The sequence below is a fragment of the Bombus flavifrons genome, chromosome 1 (genome assembly GCF_040668555.2).
Source record: "Bombus flavifrons isolate JBK064 chromosome 1, iyBomFlav1_principal, whole genome shotgun sequence".
Taxonomy (NCBI): domain Eukaryota; kingdom Metazoa; phylum Arthropoda; class Insecta; order Hymenoptera; family Apidae; genus Bombus; species Bombus flavifrons.
This window is the reverse complement of record NC_138442.1, coordinates 20427039-20445401: the sequence shown is the minus strand read 5'-3', so window position 1 is coordinate 20445401 and position 18363 is coordinate 20427039. Positions and strand designations below refer to the sequence as shown.

Sequence of the window (18363 nt, the reverse complement as noted above, 5' to 3'; positions counted from 1 at the left end):
ACATCTATCGTCTCTAAAATCCATCTCCGATTTTCTTCTCGATTCTAAATAACCTTGATTTTTATCATTACGAATAGTACTCTTATAACGGTTCCTTTCGCATAAACAGTTTCTGTATATTTTACTAGAATCCATAAATTGTTTGCCTCGTCTAGAGTTCGTGAAAGAAAACGAACTAAATGTAGGTTTTACAGCCGATAGATTTCCTTTTGGAAAATTCGAAGGCGGAGACGAAACTCTTTTTCTCTGATAGTGTTCCAACTTGTCGATTTTTTTTAGAGGTTCCCATGGGGGAAAACGAGGAAGGTGGTAACGTTTGTCTTTTGCTAAGAATTCGAGTAATTTCTAGTTAGACACTGATGTTACGATCTTCACTTAAATAAAAACAGAGGAATTAAATAAAAAAAGTAAGAAATATTCAATTAAATTGCGTTATATTTGAAACCTATCATTTTTAATTTCTTCCTTCTTATTGTACTCGTTACGAAAGCTTGAATTTTAAATCGAACCACTTACAGCCAACTTTGATGGTGCAAGTGTTGACAGCCTCGCCAGCTAAATTGGTAGCCTTGCACATGTAGGTACCAGAATCTTCGGCATATGTATAAAGAATATCAAGAGCCACATAGCCAAAGTCGTGTGTTTTGCGGAAGCGATGTCCTGTTCTTACAGCAACTCCATTTACGAACCTGTATTACAACGTTCAATTCCAAATTAAACGCCAACATTGTAATAATTAGACTTAAACATTTAACATCAGTAGACTACGGATTTTTATGCAATTCTATATTTTTATTAACCCCTTAACCTACAACTACAGGCAAATGTAAATATTACGGGCATAGCCCGTAGCATATGACCGGACCAAAGGTAAATATTACGGGCATAGCTCGTAGTACGATGATCGGGCCAAATATAATATGTAATATAATATATAATAGCTTGTTTACGTTTTCGGCCCAAAATTCTCGAACGTAAATCGTAGGTCAAGGGGTTAATACTATCAAATTGAAACGCAATCTACATAATAATTTATTTCTTTCATTGAATGTTATTTAAACAAGCACTTTGCTTGGAGAATATTTTTTATATTATGTAGATTTTGTACACTGTTGCTTGTTTAAATGCTTCAGAAATGTGTAGTGGCACATGAGTAGAGGACAGTTCAAATCATGTTGTTATTTTGCCTCGAAGTATCAAGATCGTTAAGATACACGTAACAATGTCACCGCTACGTGCAACCGTCGAGCACAAACGAATTCGAAGCGAATCGGTTATTATATGAGTTATTATACGAATTATACGAGTTATCGATTAATATCTACGAGTTATCTGCGAGCGATTATACACTGTCTTTGCGAATACGTTTGTACGAGCGACTTTGGACATTGTCTATATTTATTTATAATTTATTTAATTTATTTCAGATATATTTGACGGATTGCAACAGCAAGTCCTCGTTACCTATTAATCAATCCTCTACAATTCTACCACAAATGCATAAAATTCAGCAGTTTAGATTTAATTAGAGTTGCATTGTACGTTAATGAAATTCAATAAATTCTAATTGATCGATTTCGTTACCATTCTATCTTTAGATTTGGGTCGTTGATGGGTTCGACGCGGCATTCCAAGTGAGCGTGTTCGCCCTCCTTTAGATCCAGGTTGTTCAATGGCGTTAGGAAAACAGGCTTCTGGTGTACAACCTCTTTTTCAATCTCTTGCTTCACTTCTACAGTCTCTAGCTCGCGAATCTTCTGCAAACGCTGAGCGTCTAACGTGTCCAAATACAGGCCTTGTTTCGCTGTTTGAAAGAATAGACAGCTGTTTATCTGTCGTTCTTTTCAAGTGAATTTTTACGCAAATAACGAGCAACTTGTAAATTTTGATATAAGTCGAAAGGTTATAACATTTGTTCCGTATTCGAGACAGTCAAATGTCTAGTAATTCCTAAGATTTGCATTTATAGTAACAAAAAGCTATAGAGAAATCCTCTAGATAATATTATTATCTCGATGGAAAATTAATCTAAAATCTAAAGAAATCCTAAGGCTACTGTCACATAAGTTGTTTAAAGTGTAAAATATTTCCCAATTTTCGAAATTTCAAATACTGTTTGCTAGCTTTCTAAATCCACCACATCGCGATATATAAATTTTTTAATTACAAACGCCACCCATTAGTTTCCAAAATTCTCAACATCTCCAGCAAAACATTGTCGCAATTTCTTAAATTTCTTAATCTATAAAATTCTATTCCCAAATATCCTAAACTTCTTAATCCACGAGGTATTAGCCCCCGATATCTTAAATTTGTTAATTTAAAAAATACTATCCCTCGATATTCTAAATCGTTTAATCCGCAAAAGGCTTGTTCCAAATTTAGTTAAACACTTACAGTCAACGCTGATGACGCAAGTGGTAACAGCCTCGCCAACAGCGTTCCTCGCCTTGCACATGTAAGTTCCAGAGTCTTCCGGATAGGCGTAAAGAATATCGAGAGCCACGTAACCAAAGTCATAGGTAGTCTTGAATTTATGTCCTTGAGGAATCGGTCTACCATCTCTGTACCATTCAACCACCATAGTGGGATCGTTGACAGGCGTTAGAGTCGCCTCGAGATGGGCGCTTTTGCCTTCAGGCAGATGTTCGATGTTCTTCAATGGACGACCGAATTTCGGTTTCTCGGCGATGATCAAGTCCTCTTCGTCTACGCGTTTATAACGCGAGTCGTCTTCTAGGTACTGTATTTTCTTCAGGGCACTTTCGTGTTGAGTTTCGCGAATAATCGAGGAGCGAGCTGCAACGTGGCATTTATGCAATTATCCATTCCTTTTCGTTATAGTAATTTCGCTTGGAGGACAGAAGGGTCGAGAATAATCGTAGAGATCGTTCTTTTCTCGTATTTCGTGGACATAGAAACGTACAAGAGGTGTAAACGAGTAAAGAATAAATATAAAACAGAGGGTAGAAAACAAGGATGAAACATCCAGAAAAGGGTGGTAATTCACTGTGTGTACAATTTACAAAAGCGGAACTACGTATCTAAGCGACGGAGAACTAGAAGCGTTGGATAAACAGAGTCTCTAGGTTACACAAAGTGCTTGGTTACATCCACCTGCTGTCCCCGTGCGTGATTTCAACGTGGACGTTCGTAGAAGTATCGCTCTTTCCATTGTGACTTAGTAGTTATTCGTTTTATAAATCACTTTGAAAGTCAGGAATATTTTTCAAGGTTCGAGAAAGCTGTTAAAAATACTTTTAGTCAGAGAACAAGTATCTTTAAAACTTTCTTTCTTTAAACTTTCTTCAAGTTTCTTTAAAAACATTATTATTATCTATATTCGTGTCAACATTATTATTTTTCTTTTTTAGTTTTCAACGATTTAACGCCTGTTCCATGCACCTTCGAAGCAGAAGCAAATAAAAAAAGATTTCTTCAATGTTCCCTGCGAAGGATGAGAATCGTATAAATCCTCCTCCTCCGCTAAAGCGACAACCCTTAATCGATATGGAATAATTTTTATACGATAACATTAATGTACATTATCGTGTATTACCATATTAACTTGCAGTAACCGTAAATTAATTTACAAAATGATCACGATACTTCTACCCCGTCACCCTCGACTTACACAGCATGGAAAATCCTCGAGGGAGATCCTCGTCTCTGTTTCACCCTCGACTACTTACATTTCACGTCAAGATTAATCGAGCTCTTCGCCGATCCCAGTCTATTGGTGGCCTGGCAGGTATAGGTGCCAGAATCTTCAGCATATACCGTGAGCACGTCCAACGCAGCGAATCCAAAGTCACAAGTCGTTCTGTACCTGTGACCGGTGGATAATGGTTTCCCATTGTGGAACCATTCCACCTTCATAGTCGAATCGGGGTAGGGCTCGATACGGCACTCATAGTGTGCGCTTTGTCCCTCGACCAAGCTGGTAGGTCCGTTTAGTTGGACAGTGAACGATGGTTTCTCCTTTACCACGATCTCTTCTTCTTCGCGTCGTTGATACCTGCTGGTGTCCTCCAGCGCCTGGATCTTCGACAACGCGCTCTCGTGCTGCGACTCGAATTGCAGGGCCGCCTTGGCTGTGTTCGGGAATAGGTTTGTCAGTGTGTCGTTGTACACGTGTCGTGAATAGCGGTGAAATGTTCGATCGAGGTGAAAATGAGGTATGGGTGCTTTCAGTGTTTCTTTTTTTTTTTTTTTCATTTTTTAGGACGATCTTTTTACGGTTTGCGAAAATTACATTTTCGCTGGATGTTACATCGGGTGATGGACCGTCTTTGGTGTAATGTAGGTTGATGTTTGATTTCGATGGGAGGATTAATCCCTTTGCTACTGAGGCTGAATGTGTTTGACTTTGTTTGCGAGTGACAACATCTTTGATGGAATTGTTTGTTCGATCGTTGGTGTACATAATTGACGTTTAACAGAATTATTGATCATTAACATGGTATAAATTTGTGCCAGGGGAATTAAAGTCCAGGTATATGAGAATATACTGATTTCTATTTAGGTGTTTTAGAAAATTGCATAGAAACGTAATATGTAGAATGAAACTTGAAATGTATTGAAGAGATTGTTGTTAAGAACTACTGTTTATTTATTTATTATAGTAAAGTATAGTTAAAGTGAATTTTTCATAGCAAAAGGATCAACTCTAATCAGTCATCGTTTCATCTTAATAAAATATTTCGGAAGATATTAAATATTTGGTATAAAATATGAAGACATAAAATACGGGTCAGTAAAAAAGCAAAGTACTATATTAAAAAATGATTTAAACGTGATCGATACGAAATGTCTATAAAAATTATAATCTTAATGTGTGATCAACGATGATGTATGTGAAATAATTGTTAAGAAAACTCAGCTGCGGCCAAGAATAAAAGATCTTCTTCTGCATTTCTTCGCGAATTTCGTAGTACAAAAAAGTATATTCGTGGAAGCGTCCAAAAAAGTTCTACCAACACTTCACCAAAAAAAAAAAAAAAAAAGAAAAAGTAGGAAAAATCGCTACACACAAAAATACAAAAATATCTACGTGTAAGCAGCTGCTTCTACACGTTTTGAAAGCTAGATTATAGCTTATGAGAAGCGATACCGAAATCGAAGCCTCATTTTCAAAATGATTTTCTGTTCTGCGCACAATCTATACTCACACTGGACGAAAAGTGTCGCTGATGTTACAGCCTCTCCAAGATCATTTACTGCACGGCAAGTGTAGGTACCTGAGTCTTCAGGGTTCACGTATTTCATGTTTAGAGCGACGTATCCGAAATCGTGCATCGTTGTCACGCGATTCGCTATTGAAAATATAGTAATTTATTTCATTTATGATAAATTTATCGTTTGAATGAAATTCGGATGTAATTGAAATCTCAATAAAATAAAGCAAAGCAAAAATTAGGAATTTTTAAGGACATTTTTAAAGTATAGAAAAATAAGTAATTATCAATTTAATCTAATTGCAATGTAACTTATTGATAAATTAAAAAATTTAAAAGATCGTTCGAAATTGGAATACGCAGGGAAAATTTATTTCCGGATTAATATTCTAAAATTTATTTTCAGATTACACGGAGAAGAATTGTGAATTTAATTCGCTGCAGTTTATTGCGTTTGTTGTCGGATTAAAAAATTGAAGTATTTATCAAAATTACAGTACGCGTGGAAAAATGAATCTTGAAATTATAATACGTTGGAACGTAACTTACAAGCTGCTATGGGAACTCCATTTCGCAACCATTCGACTTTGAGCTTTGAATCGCCGACAGGTATCACTCGAGCTTCGAAATGAGCCGCTTGATTTTCAGCGACTTTCAGGTCCTTGATCGGCATCGTGAAAACTGGTGCTTGAGTAACGATTTCCTCGGTCGTAGTTTTACGTTGGTATCTCGAGGTATCCTCCAAGTAATGAAGACGTTGAAGTGTCTCTTCATTTTGGCTTTCCGTGTAAATTGACTTTTTCGCTGTGCGGTAAAAGAAAAAAATGAATACCTCAGTTACGAACGTCAGGCAAAAAGTTCGAGTAAAAACAACGCGTTATCAAATCTTTTATTCCATTAACTTCTTGAGAATTATTAACATATATATGACTTATCTGTTTAATTTAAGTATATTTCCAACAAATTTACTCAAGCATCGCGGATAAATATTCTTCAGTTATATGAAATCTCTACGTGGCTAGCTATGTGTTCATGTGCTTCGTGACTATTTTATATATTTATCTGACTTTTTGTTCTTCATAAAACCGTTTCCCAGGAAGTTCAAATCCATTGCAGTTACTTTAATTTTAATAATTAGATCTTCTTTTGAAAATTTATTTCTTAAACTTACTACCGATAGAATTTTCTAAAAAAAAAAAAAAAAATCTATCTATATACTGCAAGATTTTTCACGCACTTGACTTATAAATATAAATTTCTCCAAATTCCGCGATTTCTAATTTACGTTCCATATTTAAATCACTATCACACAAGTCACACAAATACCACAAGATAAATTACGTGAATTTCCTAATTTAAATTTTATATACTACTAATGTTTATTAGTAGTTTATTTATTAGTGTAAATTAAACGTTAAATTTTCTAATTTAATACTATAAATTTTACATCGGAATATTATTAAAACACATTAAAACTTTTTTATTTTTTTATAATAAAATTATAAATTCATAAAGAATTATAAAGAATTATAAAGAAAACACTATAAATTTTACATCATAGTATTATTAAAATATGTTTAAACTATTTTATTTTTTTTATGATAAAATTATAAAATCATAAAGAATTCATATCTATTTTATTAATTTCAACGAAGCACTTCAAAATCAAAAGCTAACAAAGAAAGAGGGCTGGGACTTACAGTGCACAACTGCAGTTGCAGATGTAATCGCCTCTCCTATGATATTCTTCGCTCGGCAGGTGTAAGTACCAGAGTCTTCAGGATAGGCGTACATGATATCCAAGGCCACGAAACCAAAGCTATTAGTCTCGACGAATCTTGAGCCAGCTTTCACAGGCTTATTATTATGGAACCATTCGACTTTCATCGTTACATCAGACACAGGGATCAACCTGCACTCGAAGTGTGCTCTTTGACCTTCTTTGATCTCAACGTTGTTCAAGGAGGTGGTGAAAATTGGAGCTTGAGTGGTTGTTTCCTCGATATCTTCTCGGCGTTGGTATCTCGATCTATCTTCGAGGTAATGAATTTGTTCCAGGCCAATCTCGTTCTGAGTGTCTGTCAGAACTTGTGCGGTTGATCGACAAGTTAGAGTGCAGGACACTTCGTCGCTGCCAACCAGATTGACAGCGCGACACGTGTAGGTACCCGAGTCCTCGGCGATTAAGTCGATTACATCCAGAGCAACGTAGCCAAAATCGTGGATTGGACGGAATCGGTGTCCTACAATGAAGAAATTATATATTGAGTTAGAAAAAATACGAATATAAGAAGGAAAACATTCTTTTTATCGCAGAATTGCAGAGTTCAGAAACTCTGCGTTGCAATTGTACTTTTTTGACAAAATAGAATCAAGCGAAGCCTGAAGTAGTTAGATCTGAAATATTAGACTGCAATATTTTTGTTGCAATGGCGAATGGAAAAATCAATTAAGAGAAAACAAGTAAGAAAATTTTGTAATTGAAAATACAGGTATCATGGTATTACATTAGGTCGTCCAAAAAGTTTCTTTCGTTTTATAAGGAAATAATATACCCACAATGTTTTTTGTTTTATATTAATTTATAGAATTATACACGAGCATAATAATAATAAAATGGATCATACCTAATTCAATAAAATAATATAAAACAGAAATTGTTGTTCATCTATTATCACCTTATGAAACGAAAGAAACTTATCGGACAACCTAATATGTTTCTCTCAAGGAATAAGAAAACGAAATTTCGAGAAGACGGAGGAAGGTTAAACCCCGAGTTCTACAAATCAAAGCACTACGAATTTACGAATCTAACACCTATTTAATTAACGCATCTAATTATAATGTGAAAATCTAATTGGATCTAGAATTACATCTAGTTTGGATCTATTGGCTTGGCAACTAAGTGATTGTGGATTTTGTCAATATCACCTAATGACATTTTGTCATCAAATATATGTAATTTGGTAGATGCATTGGCTAGTTTCTACTGACTAGTTACTTCTATGAAGTTGATCTATAAATCGAAAATCTAAAAATTTCATTGCTTAAAATATTATTAGGAAACTTCATTTACCTATTGTAACCGGACGACCGTTCTTGAACCATTCGACTTTCAAGTTGGAGTCCGTTACAGGTTCCAGTTTGCACTCGAAATGAGCGTGTTGTCCTTCACGAAGATTCTCTTGATTTTTCGGAGCCGTGATGAATCTCGGTTTAACATTGACCACTTCGTCAACCAGTTCCTGTCTCTTGTATCTGGAAGCATCTTCCAAGTATTGTATTCTTTCCAAACCTTCAGGATGTTGAGACTCCAGGAGTAAATCTTTCTTAGCGTGTACTCTCACTGAACAGGAAGTGACGGCTTCTCCCAGTTGATTTCTAGCTTGGCAGGTGTACACGCCTGAATCTTCAGGATAAACACCCAAGATGTCAAGGGCGACGTAATCGAATTCGTAAGATGGTCTGAATCTGTGGCCAGTCTTCACTGGTCTGCCATTGACGAACCATTCCACTTTCATGCTGGCGTCGCCAACTGGCTGAAGACGACACTCCAGGTGAACGTTGGTCAGCTCCACCGTTTCGATGTTGTGCAAAGGACGAGTGAATTGCGGGGGCTGCATCACTGTCACTTCTTCTTGCTGGGTCTTGCGATATCTGTGCGTTGAAACGTAAGTTTATATGATTATTATGACAATAATAAAGGCTTTCTATCGTATTATACTTGGTACTTGATACTCGGGAATTCTACTTTTGTAAATTTCGAAATTTTATCGTCCACAAACGTAATTACTGTTCAACACCTTAAGAAATGTGCAAGTAATTTCCATGGGTTTACGTATGTCGAAGGAAGTTTTTAGAAGTAATCGTAAATTAGCTTTCAATTTATAGAGTTGAGTAGTGTGTCTTCTGAGCCACTCGTATAATACACATTTTTTCGAATTCAAATCGAAGATCCAATTCGATTGTTCAACGAAAAAAGACTATTTGATATTCTTTTATTATATAACGTGTAAGCATTGAAACTAAATGAAATTACTAAATTTATACTAAACCTAAAAACTCGGTTTAACGTCTCGTAAAAATATTCGAGTCTAGAAAAAAGAAGAAATTTGAATTTCCAATTGATTCTCGACCAAATCGCTTTCTAGAAATCTTCGCATAGATTTTGATACTCTTATGATACTCTTAACGCTATCTACACATAATACAAATTTAAATATACCAATACAGATAGACTATATTATATTTAAACTGTTAGGACGAAAATAAACGAACACTCGTATATATACAGACGTATCTTCGTTCCATTAAAAGAGAACGTTAAATTCGCCAAAAATATCTACATATTTTTAGCTCTCGTAAAAGCAACAATTCCATACCTCGTTTTATAGTTCTACTATAAATTCCATTAAATATTACAAACCTCGATGAATCTTCCAGCATTTGAATCTGTTCGAGCGATTGCTCGTGCTGAGTTTCGGTAACAACATCGGACTTTCCGATTACTCTGACGCAGGCTGAGGTATGAGCAGTGCCAAGATGATTGGTGGCTCTGACAGTATATTCGCCAGAGTCGAGGATAGTCGAATGCACGATATCCAAAGCGACGAAACCAAAGTCATAGTAAGTTCTAAATCTGGAGCCAACGGTAACTGGACGACCATTTTGGAACCATTCGACTCTCATCGTTGGATCGCCCATAGGTTCCAAACGACATTCCAAATGAATGTTCTTGCCCTCGCTCACTGGTTTAGGATCGCTCAATGGCTGCACGAATATTGGCTTTGATTTTGAAATTTCCTCGATGTGATATTGGGGCTCGACGAATTTCGATTCTTCGAGACGCTGAGTCTTCTCGTAGGAAGTGCGATGCATACTGCTGGTATCGACGCTTGAGCGTGCTATTATTAAAATAAATAAGATTATATTATGGCGTTTGGTAGAATATATATTCGATACTATATAGTTCTGCTATATATTATATTTAATATTCTATACTTCTGCTATATATGCTATATCTAATATTCTACGATACTATCGTATAAATCTATGACTAATATTATAAAATTTAATGTTGGAAATTTTATATCAAATTTGACTCTTTTTTTCAAGCACTATAAAGTAATTGTCTGATTCAATTGTTTTTCGAAATTCAAGATAAAAGTTGTTGCAAATTCGACACTGCGATAGAACTATTTTATTATCTTCGGTCTATTTCGTGAAATGTATTGGATCGTCTAGACACGCGAAGAAAGAACAAAATCGTCTATAAGAATAAATTGTTTAGAGATAGTTTATTTGATAAAATAAAATAAAATAATAGATAATTATATAATATACATGGAAAGAAGACTTCAAACTAACTAAACCGAAGATACTATTTCATCAAAGAATTGAAGAATCTCATTAAGACGCAACTAGAACGAATATGCGTCCATTTTATCGTAAATGTATGAATATTTATAAACACGCTGTAGAACGACGATTTTTAACATTTATCTACATCGACCTGCTTACTGTTTCTCACGATACACCTATGTATAACGAAATTTCAAAAACTTACTTTCCACGATCATCGTGGCGGACAATTTAGCTTCTCCAAGAGCATTTCTAGCGACCACAGTGTAAGTACCAGCGTCCTCAGGTCTAACCTGAAGAATATCTATAGCCACGTATCCAAAGTCGTGATATGTTTGAATTCTATTTGCAGCAGTGATAGACTTTCCATTGTGGTACCATTCGATCGTCATAGTTAAATCGCTCTGAGGTTCCACACGAGCCTCGAAATGTGCACGTTGACCTTCGACGATCTTGTTAGTACCCTTCAGGTTGCCCAAAAATCGTGGTGCTTGAGTTACTTGTGTTTCTTCTTGAACTTGTCGCGAATATCTGCTGGAATCTTCCAAAGTTTGAATCTTCTGAAGTCCGGTCGGATGTTGACTGTCATAGATGACATCGTTCTTGCTGATGACGCTCAGTTGAGCGGTTGTATGTGCTTCACCGACGCGGTTGTATGCGCGGCAAGTGTATATACCAACGTCGTGAATCGTTACGTATTTGATGGTCAATGCCACGTAACCGAAGTTGAAGAATGTCGTGATCCGTGAACCTGAGGGAAAAATTTTCGTTCGTGTGATTGAAATTATCGAAATGTTGGATTTCTTGACACTTGGCATTGGAGAGTTTCGTAATTTGAAAATCCTATTATAATTTTGCATGAAAATTCTGACAATATATTTCTAGGGGCTTCGGGGTGTTAGAATTTTGGAATTATAGAATTCTGACATCTTGCGATATCGTAATTTTAGTTCAATTTCTGTTCTAAAATTCTAGAATTCCAGACTTTTGGGATTTCGCGATTGAAAATTTTGGGATCATCGAATTCCACGATTTTCTAATCTGTAATCTTGTAATTATTTTTTCTCGTTGAAACGCTACGAATCTTACATCTTAACATTTCAGAACTGCAATATTTTATCCTATTTTAATTGTCCTAAAATTTAATTGCTTTACCAATTTCAGAATCTTCACTTTTTAGCATCGAAAGATCGTAAGATTTTTAATTTTACAATCTCACAATCTTCGATTCTGATTGTAATAATCTTAGGATTTTACGATGTTTTTTCATGATTCTATGATCTAAAAATTCTATAACTCCAAATATTATGTATACAAGTGTAGAGGATTTATTAAACTACAACATGCAGCATACTTTGCAGCAGAATATAGACAAAGATTCTACTTACTTGCTTCTACAGGGCGTCCGTCCTTGAGCCATTCGACTCTCAAATCAGAATCGCCGACTGGTTCTAGACGTGCTTCGAAATGAGCAAATCCGCCTTCTCGTATGTTGTTTTGATCCTTGATAGGAGATTTGAATTCCGGTGGGCTAGTCGGTTCAGGCTGTTGCTGTACGTATTTCTGGTGCATAGCCTGTTGATAGGCTTCCAATTCCTCGGCAGCCTCGATATACCTTTGTTGCTCGGGGATTCCCAGATCAGTAGTAACGCTTGTGCGTGCTACAACGATCCAACAACACGTACAATGTAATTAAATATTCTTTCAAATACTATTATTCAATATATAGAGACGATGTTATTTCACGACATTTACCAAAGACACGAAGAGACGCGGAGCTGACGGCCTCTCCCAAGCGGTTCACAGCTCTGACAGTATAAGAACCGGCATCTTCAGCTCGTAGGTGCAATATATTGAGCGAGACGTACCCGAAGTTGAAGATGGTTGTGATTCTTGAGCCTAGATATAATTATTATTCGTTAAAATCTTGATCGTTGATAAACTTGTAAAAAGAGAAAACGTTAATGAGAAATAACAAAAAGACAGATAAATAGAATTTATGTAAATATTAATGATTAATTATATTATATTAAATAATGAATTGTTAATTATTAAGAATAACCTAGAAATCCTAGTATCGTTGATAATTTGGATACATTGGAAATGTACTTACTAGCTGTGATAGGCCTGCCATCCTTGTACCACTCCACTTTCATCGTGGGATCGCTTACAGGTGTCAGTTGCGCTTCAAAATGAGCGTTACGACCTTCCTGTAGCTCTCCTAGATTCTGGAGTGGTCGGATGAAGGCCGGCCGCTGTGAAGAGATCTCCTCCACACTCTCCTGCCTTTGATACTTGCTGTAATCCTCGAGCTGTTGAATATATTGAAGGCTGTCGGGGTGTTGGCTAGCCTGTTCGATTGTTGCGCGTGCTACAATGAGATTTTTTTTTTTTTATTTAACATTATCACAATTTCCTGATCTCGAGAGAATATTGGAAGCTTCCGGTTCGCGAGAACAGAGAAATAGGAAATTTAAGTAAATAACTAAAACTCACGTGTCACGCTGAGGGTAGCTCGAGATTCGGCGACTCCGGTCGAACTCACGACGCGGCATAAATATTCGCCGCTGTCTTGAAGAACGATGCTAATTAAGTCGAGAGAGATGAAGCCAAATCGGAAGATAGAAGTCGCACGGGAACCTAAAATCGATAGATATGATTCGATAAAATTGATGAACTGAAAGATTTCAAGTTCGAAGATTCGAGGTTTCGGAATTTTCAAAATTTTGGAGATTGATAAATTTAAAAGTTTGGAATTCCGATCATACGAAGATTCAACGATTCGAACATTGAAATATTGAACGATCTTCGCAATGTTACATTAATATTTCAAGAGAGTTACTTACTCGCATCAAGAGCTCGTCCATTGACGTACCACTCTACCCTCATGGTGGGATCGCCCACCGGTTCGATTCTGGCCTCGAAGTGAATTCGTCCACCCTCGATCTGATGGACGTCCTTCAATGGTATGATGAAACGTGGTGGTGGATAAACTCTATCTTCCTCGGGTGGAGGCAAATATGGCTTGGCGCGTTCCACGTGTCTCAAATAAATCACTTCGGGGCCAGGCGCTGGTCTGTAATCGATTTTATCGTTACCTCCAGTCTTTATAAACGAGATATAAATTTCATTAAAACCCTACCATCTATTTTCCTTTGGTTTGCATAAAAATAAAATTATAACATTTTAATATCTCATTTGATCAAATTTTAATGTTGGATTTCAAAGTCCAATATCATATAATTATATTATTAACAATATAATGTGTTAGAAAATAAACGAATACGATGTTTAAATAGCAATTAATATTTGCACAAATAGAACGGAAACTTACTCTGGTTCGATGACTTTCGTCGGTCGGGGTAAGTTCAGGCGTCTTGGTTCGGGGGCTACTCCTTTCGGTGTTTCCACGAAGAGCCGTGCTCGGGTGGCGGTAGAGCCAGCTACATTCTGCGCCGTGCACTGGTACCAAGCGGCATCTGACATTTTTGCGTAGGGTATATCTAAAGTTGATGCTCCGCTACCATCTGTTGAAATACGCACATCCGGTCCAGGTGTTATCGGCACTCCATCCTATGTTAACAGATATCAAGAAAATTTATTTTTATCGCTCCTTCCCATTCTCTCATTTTTATTTTTTATTTTTCTTTCACGTTTTCATTCGACGTTCGACACTGTTATTCAAAGCATAGCATAAACAATATCGCAAGAAACCTCGCCCACAGATGCAAAAAGGCTCAGTTCCTGGCGAATTTAATTTTCGTTTCGTTTCTAAGAATAAGTGAGGATTTTTTAAAATTGTTATTTCAATGTAATCGAACCAGAAGAATTGTAGTCTTCGAATGGAGAATTTCATCTTTCAGGAAAACCAGTGTGTGTTAAGTTTTAAACGCTAATTAACTCACCTTCTGCCAGGTGATACGCGGTACAGGAGTGCCAACCGCGCGAGCCATGAAAACAACCGGTTCTCCCTCTTTTACATTCGTTGTTGTGAATCGTTCCACGAATTTTGGCGCGACAACTTGTTCTTTCTCGATCACGTTCAAGTTACACTGGAACGAGGTTTCGCCAGCCTTGTTCCTAGCGACACAGGTCACGACGCCGGCGTCCGCGCGGCTCACGTTCGTGATCATCAATGAATTATTACCAGACTCGTTCACGAGGATCTTGTGGGTCAGGTCGTTGACTACTTGCTGACCGTTTATGTACCATGTCACCTCGGGATACGGACGGCCGGTTACGCGACAGTCAAACCTGAAAGTCACGTGTTATTCTTCCATGTGATTCTTAATTTCTTCATTTTGAGAATTGCCTCTACGTAGAGAAGAATGGTAAGGCGATGTAAAAGTGGAAAGTAGATAAAGATAGAGTAACATAGAGCAGTATAATGAATACTACCCTATTTTATAGAATGCTATATTTTATAATTGCTACTATATTTTATTTAGTAATATTAAAATATTGGTCAGCAATTTTTTTTTTAATTTATTAGCAAATGATAAAATATTGGTCCAATTGTTAATTAACCAATGGTAGAAATATTCTTCTGTGTCCTTTTTAGGATTTTAAATTTCTGTCAGATGGATAACATTTTTCTTGCAGTACTAAATGAAAGGTATGAAACGACACAAAGATAGTAATAAGTAATAACAATAACAGATTAAAGGATCCATAAAAAAGGATAAAAATTCTGCATCGTCAACTATCGATATCGAAGATATATAGAAATATACATAGTACGAATGTTGAAGTCACATATTTTCCTACCACTGTTGTAAGATTTTTAAAATTCCAAAAAATAATTAGTATCTTCCTAAAAATTGAACAATTCGAAAGTATACGCGAAACGTACCTGGTCATTTTTCCTTCGGTGGCATCGCGATCGGTGCACGTGCGAACGAAATTCGGCGGCAGTACTTTTCCAGAGTCGGACTCGCCAGTTGTTTCAATTTGCTGAGTTTTGATCGTTTCTCTTGGAGCTTGATAGGCCTGATCCACTTGATCGCTGGACTCAATCGCCAGATATGCAGAGCTGACGGTGCAACCCTGAGGATTTTCCGAGAGCAAAGTGTAATGGCCACTGTCTTCCGGCAGGGCGACTCTGATCCTCAAGGTAGCTTGCTGATTCGAGTGGCTCATTTCCACGCGTTGTGATTCGCGGATCCTCTGACCGTTTTTGAACCAAGTTAACTGAAATACAAAGTGGAATTGCGTAGAAAATTATTTTAGTAAATATATTTAAGCAACATCGTTCTTTATCATTTTCTAAATAGATCGAGGACGTTTATGCAAATTTATATCACGAGAATAAGCGAAGAAATTAAACTTAATTGATTCTTTAAATATTATAGTAAAATTATAATAATATCATAAAACTAAATTATGATTCCAGTGGTTCATTTCCACGCGTTGTGATCCGCGGATCCTCTGACCGTTTTTGAACCAAGTTAACTGAAATACAAAGTGGAATTGCGTAGAAAATTATTTTCGTAAATATATTTAAGCAACATCGTTCTTTATCATTTTCTAAATAGATCGAGGACGTTTATGCAAATTCATATCACGAGAATAAGCGAAGAAATTAAACTTAATTGATTCTTTAAATATTATAGTAAAATTATAATAATATCGTAAAATTAAATTATGATTATTATTTTATTAGAAAACTAAAGAAAGAAAACCTGAATGAAGACTTGCTTCGTTTCTTAAATATTATAATAATGAAACGTTCTGTACATTTTTGCATGTTACGTGCATTCCGTATATTTTTGCACATTTCAGTTTGCCATAAACGCATAAACATCCTCTGCTGACTCGTGTCTTTCCATTCTCTTATTTCCTACGATGGTTTAGTTTTTCTCTTTGTTCTTCGATTTCATTCCAAATCTATCGAAATACATACGTATTTTCATTCTGTTCTTTAGAGAAACCAAACTAAACTAAACCAAACTAACTCCTAAACTAAAGTCTTTAGAGAAATATAGCAAATGTCAAATATTAAATAATACAAAATTCAAAGACGCGAACGAATTAAAAACGTCATCGGCTTACTCTTGGTTTCGGATTGCCTGAGATCTTCGCAGTAAAAACGGCATCGGATCCCTCGACAAGCTTCGAGTTTCTGGGCTTCTGTGTGATTTGCGGAGGTGCAACCGGTCCCAGACTACGATCTACCACCGTCGAAATCTGCACGTCGGATTCGCCCACGAAACGACGAGTAATCGACTCTCGAAACTCCGTTTCCCGCAGCAGTCTGTATTCGAAAGTGTCCACCTGCAAATTAGTCATATTATTATCCTTCGTTCAACGATAAATCAAAAAAAAAAAAACAAAGTTCTCAAGAGATAAATTTCTTCTGTATGTATATTTGTTTCTTATGCTTATTTTTTGTTGTTCTTATATTTCTTCGTAGATATATATATCTGTTCTTGAATAAATGGATAAAATAGCAACCTTGAAATCTTCGATGCTGATGGAAGTTCCGTTAACGTAGCTTCGTTTATCGATCGTTTGTTGATAACTACGTTGTTGAACGCTTTGTGTTCCTGTTTGAGACTTCTGTTCGGTGGACTGGAAGGTCTGAGCATATTCCTTCCTGAAACCCATCTGTTGTTGTTGTGGAGGTCCAAATCCTTCTGGTTGAATGTAAACGGAGCAGATTGCTTCGCCTAAAAAGAAAAAGAAAAATATGGTGTTATAATGTTTTAATTTTATTTCTATTTATTCAATGAATAATTTCTCAAAGAATATTTTTATATTCATTTATTCGTAAGATGAAGAGTTAACGCGTATCACTGGCTAAATCCAAGCGGCATAGAAAATGTTAATATAAATCATGTAATCGTAGAAAGTAGATACTCCTTCTTCTTATTCGTGGATAAAATCAGAACTTAATGGAATGTTTGTTTTTATAGACTTGCACTCGGCATACGTAATGGAAATTTCAATTATAAAACTCTAATAAACGTTTATGATTGCGATCTACTATATAATCGAGGTAAAACTCTCTTCAGTACGAAATGGCAATTTAATTCTATCCAGTTTTAGTCCACGTATCTATATTTCAAAATAATTTAACAAGCACTCTAGTGGAAAAGAGCACGTGAAACTCTTTAATTAGTTGGAACGCTGATTTTTTAATACGAGCTATACATCGACAAGAACAGAATTGTACGTTGAAGATATTTGAGAAACAGCCTCACCGTATTGATTTTTAGCACTGCACGTGTATTCACCCTCGTCCCCAGGACCAATTTGGTTAATTTGAAGCGTGACCGCTCCGGTCTTCTCGTCGTAAGACATTCGAATTTTCCATGATTCCAACAACGGCGCACCCTTGTGCGTCCAGGATACCGTGGGCTTTGGATTTCCTCGGACGCGTCCTTCGAAAATCGCGTTTCCACCCTGCGCGAATCTGGCGTTCTTAAAGATCTGTTCGAAGACCGGCGGCGATGGATCGCCGGGTCTGCCGGTAAATCTGTAACGAGAATTATGAGAAATTTAATTTTAATTTAAATTCTATGTCTATTAATTGTCGCGTAACATTAAATCAAATTCTGGCAAATTCTTCAATTTTTAACATTCGTCGCCACAAAATCTTTGAATTTATTTTTATTCCTGAAGACTTCAATCATTTTTCAACGACTTTTCAAGGACTTCAACATTTGACTTGAACGATAATTGCGTTATAGTAGGTTGTCCGAAAAGTTTCTTTCGTTTTATAAGGAAATAATTTTTTTGTTTTATAATATTATCTCGAATTACGTACGGTCCATTTTGTTCTGTTCAGATAAACATTTCACAGACTTGGTTTCACGTTTGTATG

At 36.3% G+C, this 18363-nt stretch overlaps 1 protein-coding gene across 20 annotated transcripts in view; it reads right to left on the bottom strand.

Moving 5' to 3' along the window:
* The window catches only part of LOC138190159 (titin), a 149828-nt gene that overhangs the window by 97251 nt on the left and 34214 nt on the right, over positions 1–18363 (bottom strand). For all 20 annotated transcript variants that reach the window (XR_011172702.1, XR_011172607.1, XR_011172689.1 and 17 more), the window contains 21 exons: positions 17741–18015; positions 16992–17206; positions 16590–16811; positions 15391–15728; positions 14444–14792; positions 13873–14111; positions 13385–13614; positions 13035–13178; positions 12652–12909; positions 12294–12437; positions 11927–12199; positions 10744–11289; positions 9604–10081; positions 8254–8834; positions 6878–7420; positions 5727–5981; positions 5172–5315; positions 3693–4094; positions 2398–2799; positions 1585–1804; positions 517–689 (listed from right to left, as the gene is read on the bottom strand). Coding sequence is in view for 16 of the 20 variants with exons in the window: in XM_069109558.1 (XP_068965659.1) it covers positions 517–689; positions 1585–1804; positions 2398–2799; positions 3693–4094; positions 5172–5315; positions 5727–5981; positions 6878–7420; positions 8254–8834; positions 9604–10081; positions 10744–11289; positions 11927–12199; positions 12294–12437; positions 12652–12909; positions 13035–13178; positions 13385–13614; positions 13873–14111; positions 14444–14792; positions 15391–15728; positions 16590–16811; positions 16992–17206; positions 17741–18015 (6431 nt within the window). In the remaining 4 variants the exon portion in view is untranslated. The remainder of the gene's footprint in view (positions 1–516; positions 690–1584; positions 1805–2397; positions 2800–3692; positions 4095–5171; positions 5316–5726; positions 5982–6877; positions 7421–8253; positions 8835–9603; positions 10082–10743; positions 11290–11926; positions 12200–12293; positions 12438–12651; positions 12910–13034; positions 13179–13384; positions 13615–13872; positions 14112–14443; positions 14793–15390; positions 15729–16589; positions 16812–16991; positions 17207–17740; positions 18016–18363) is intronic.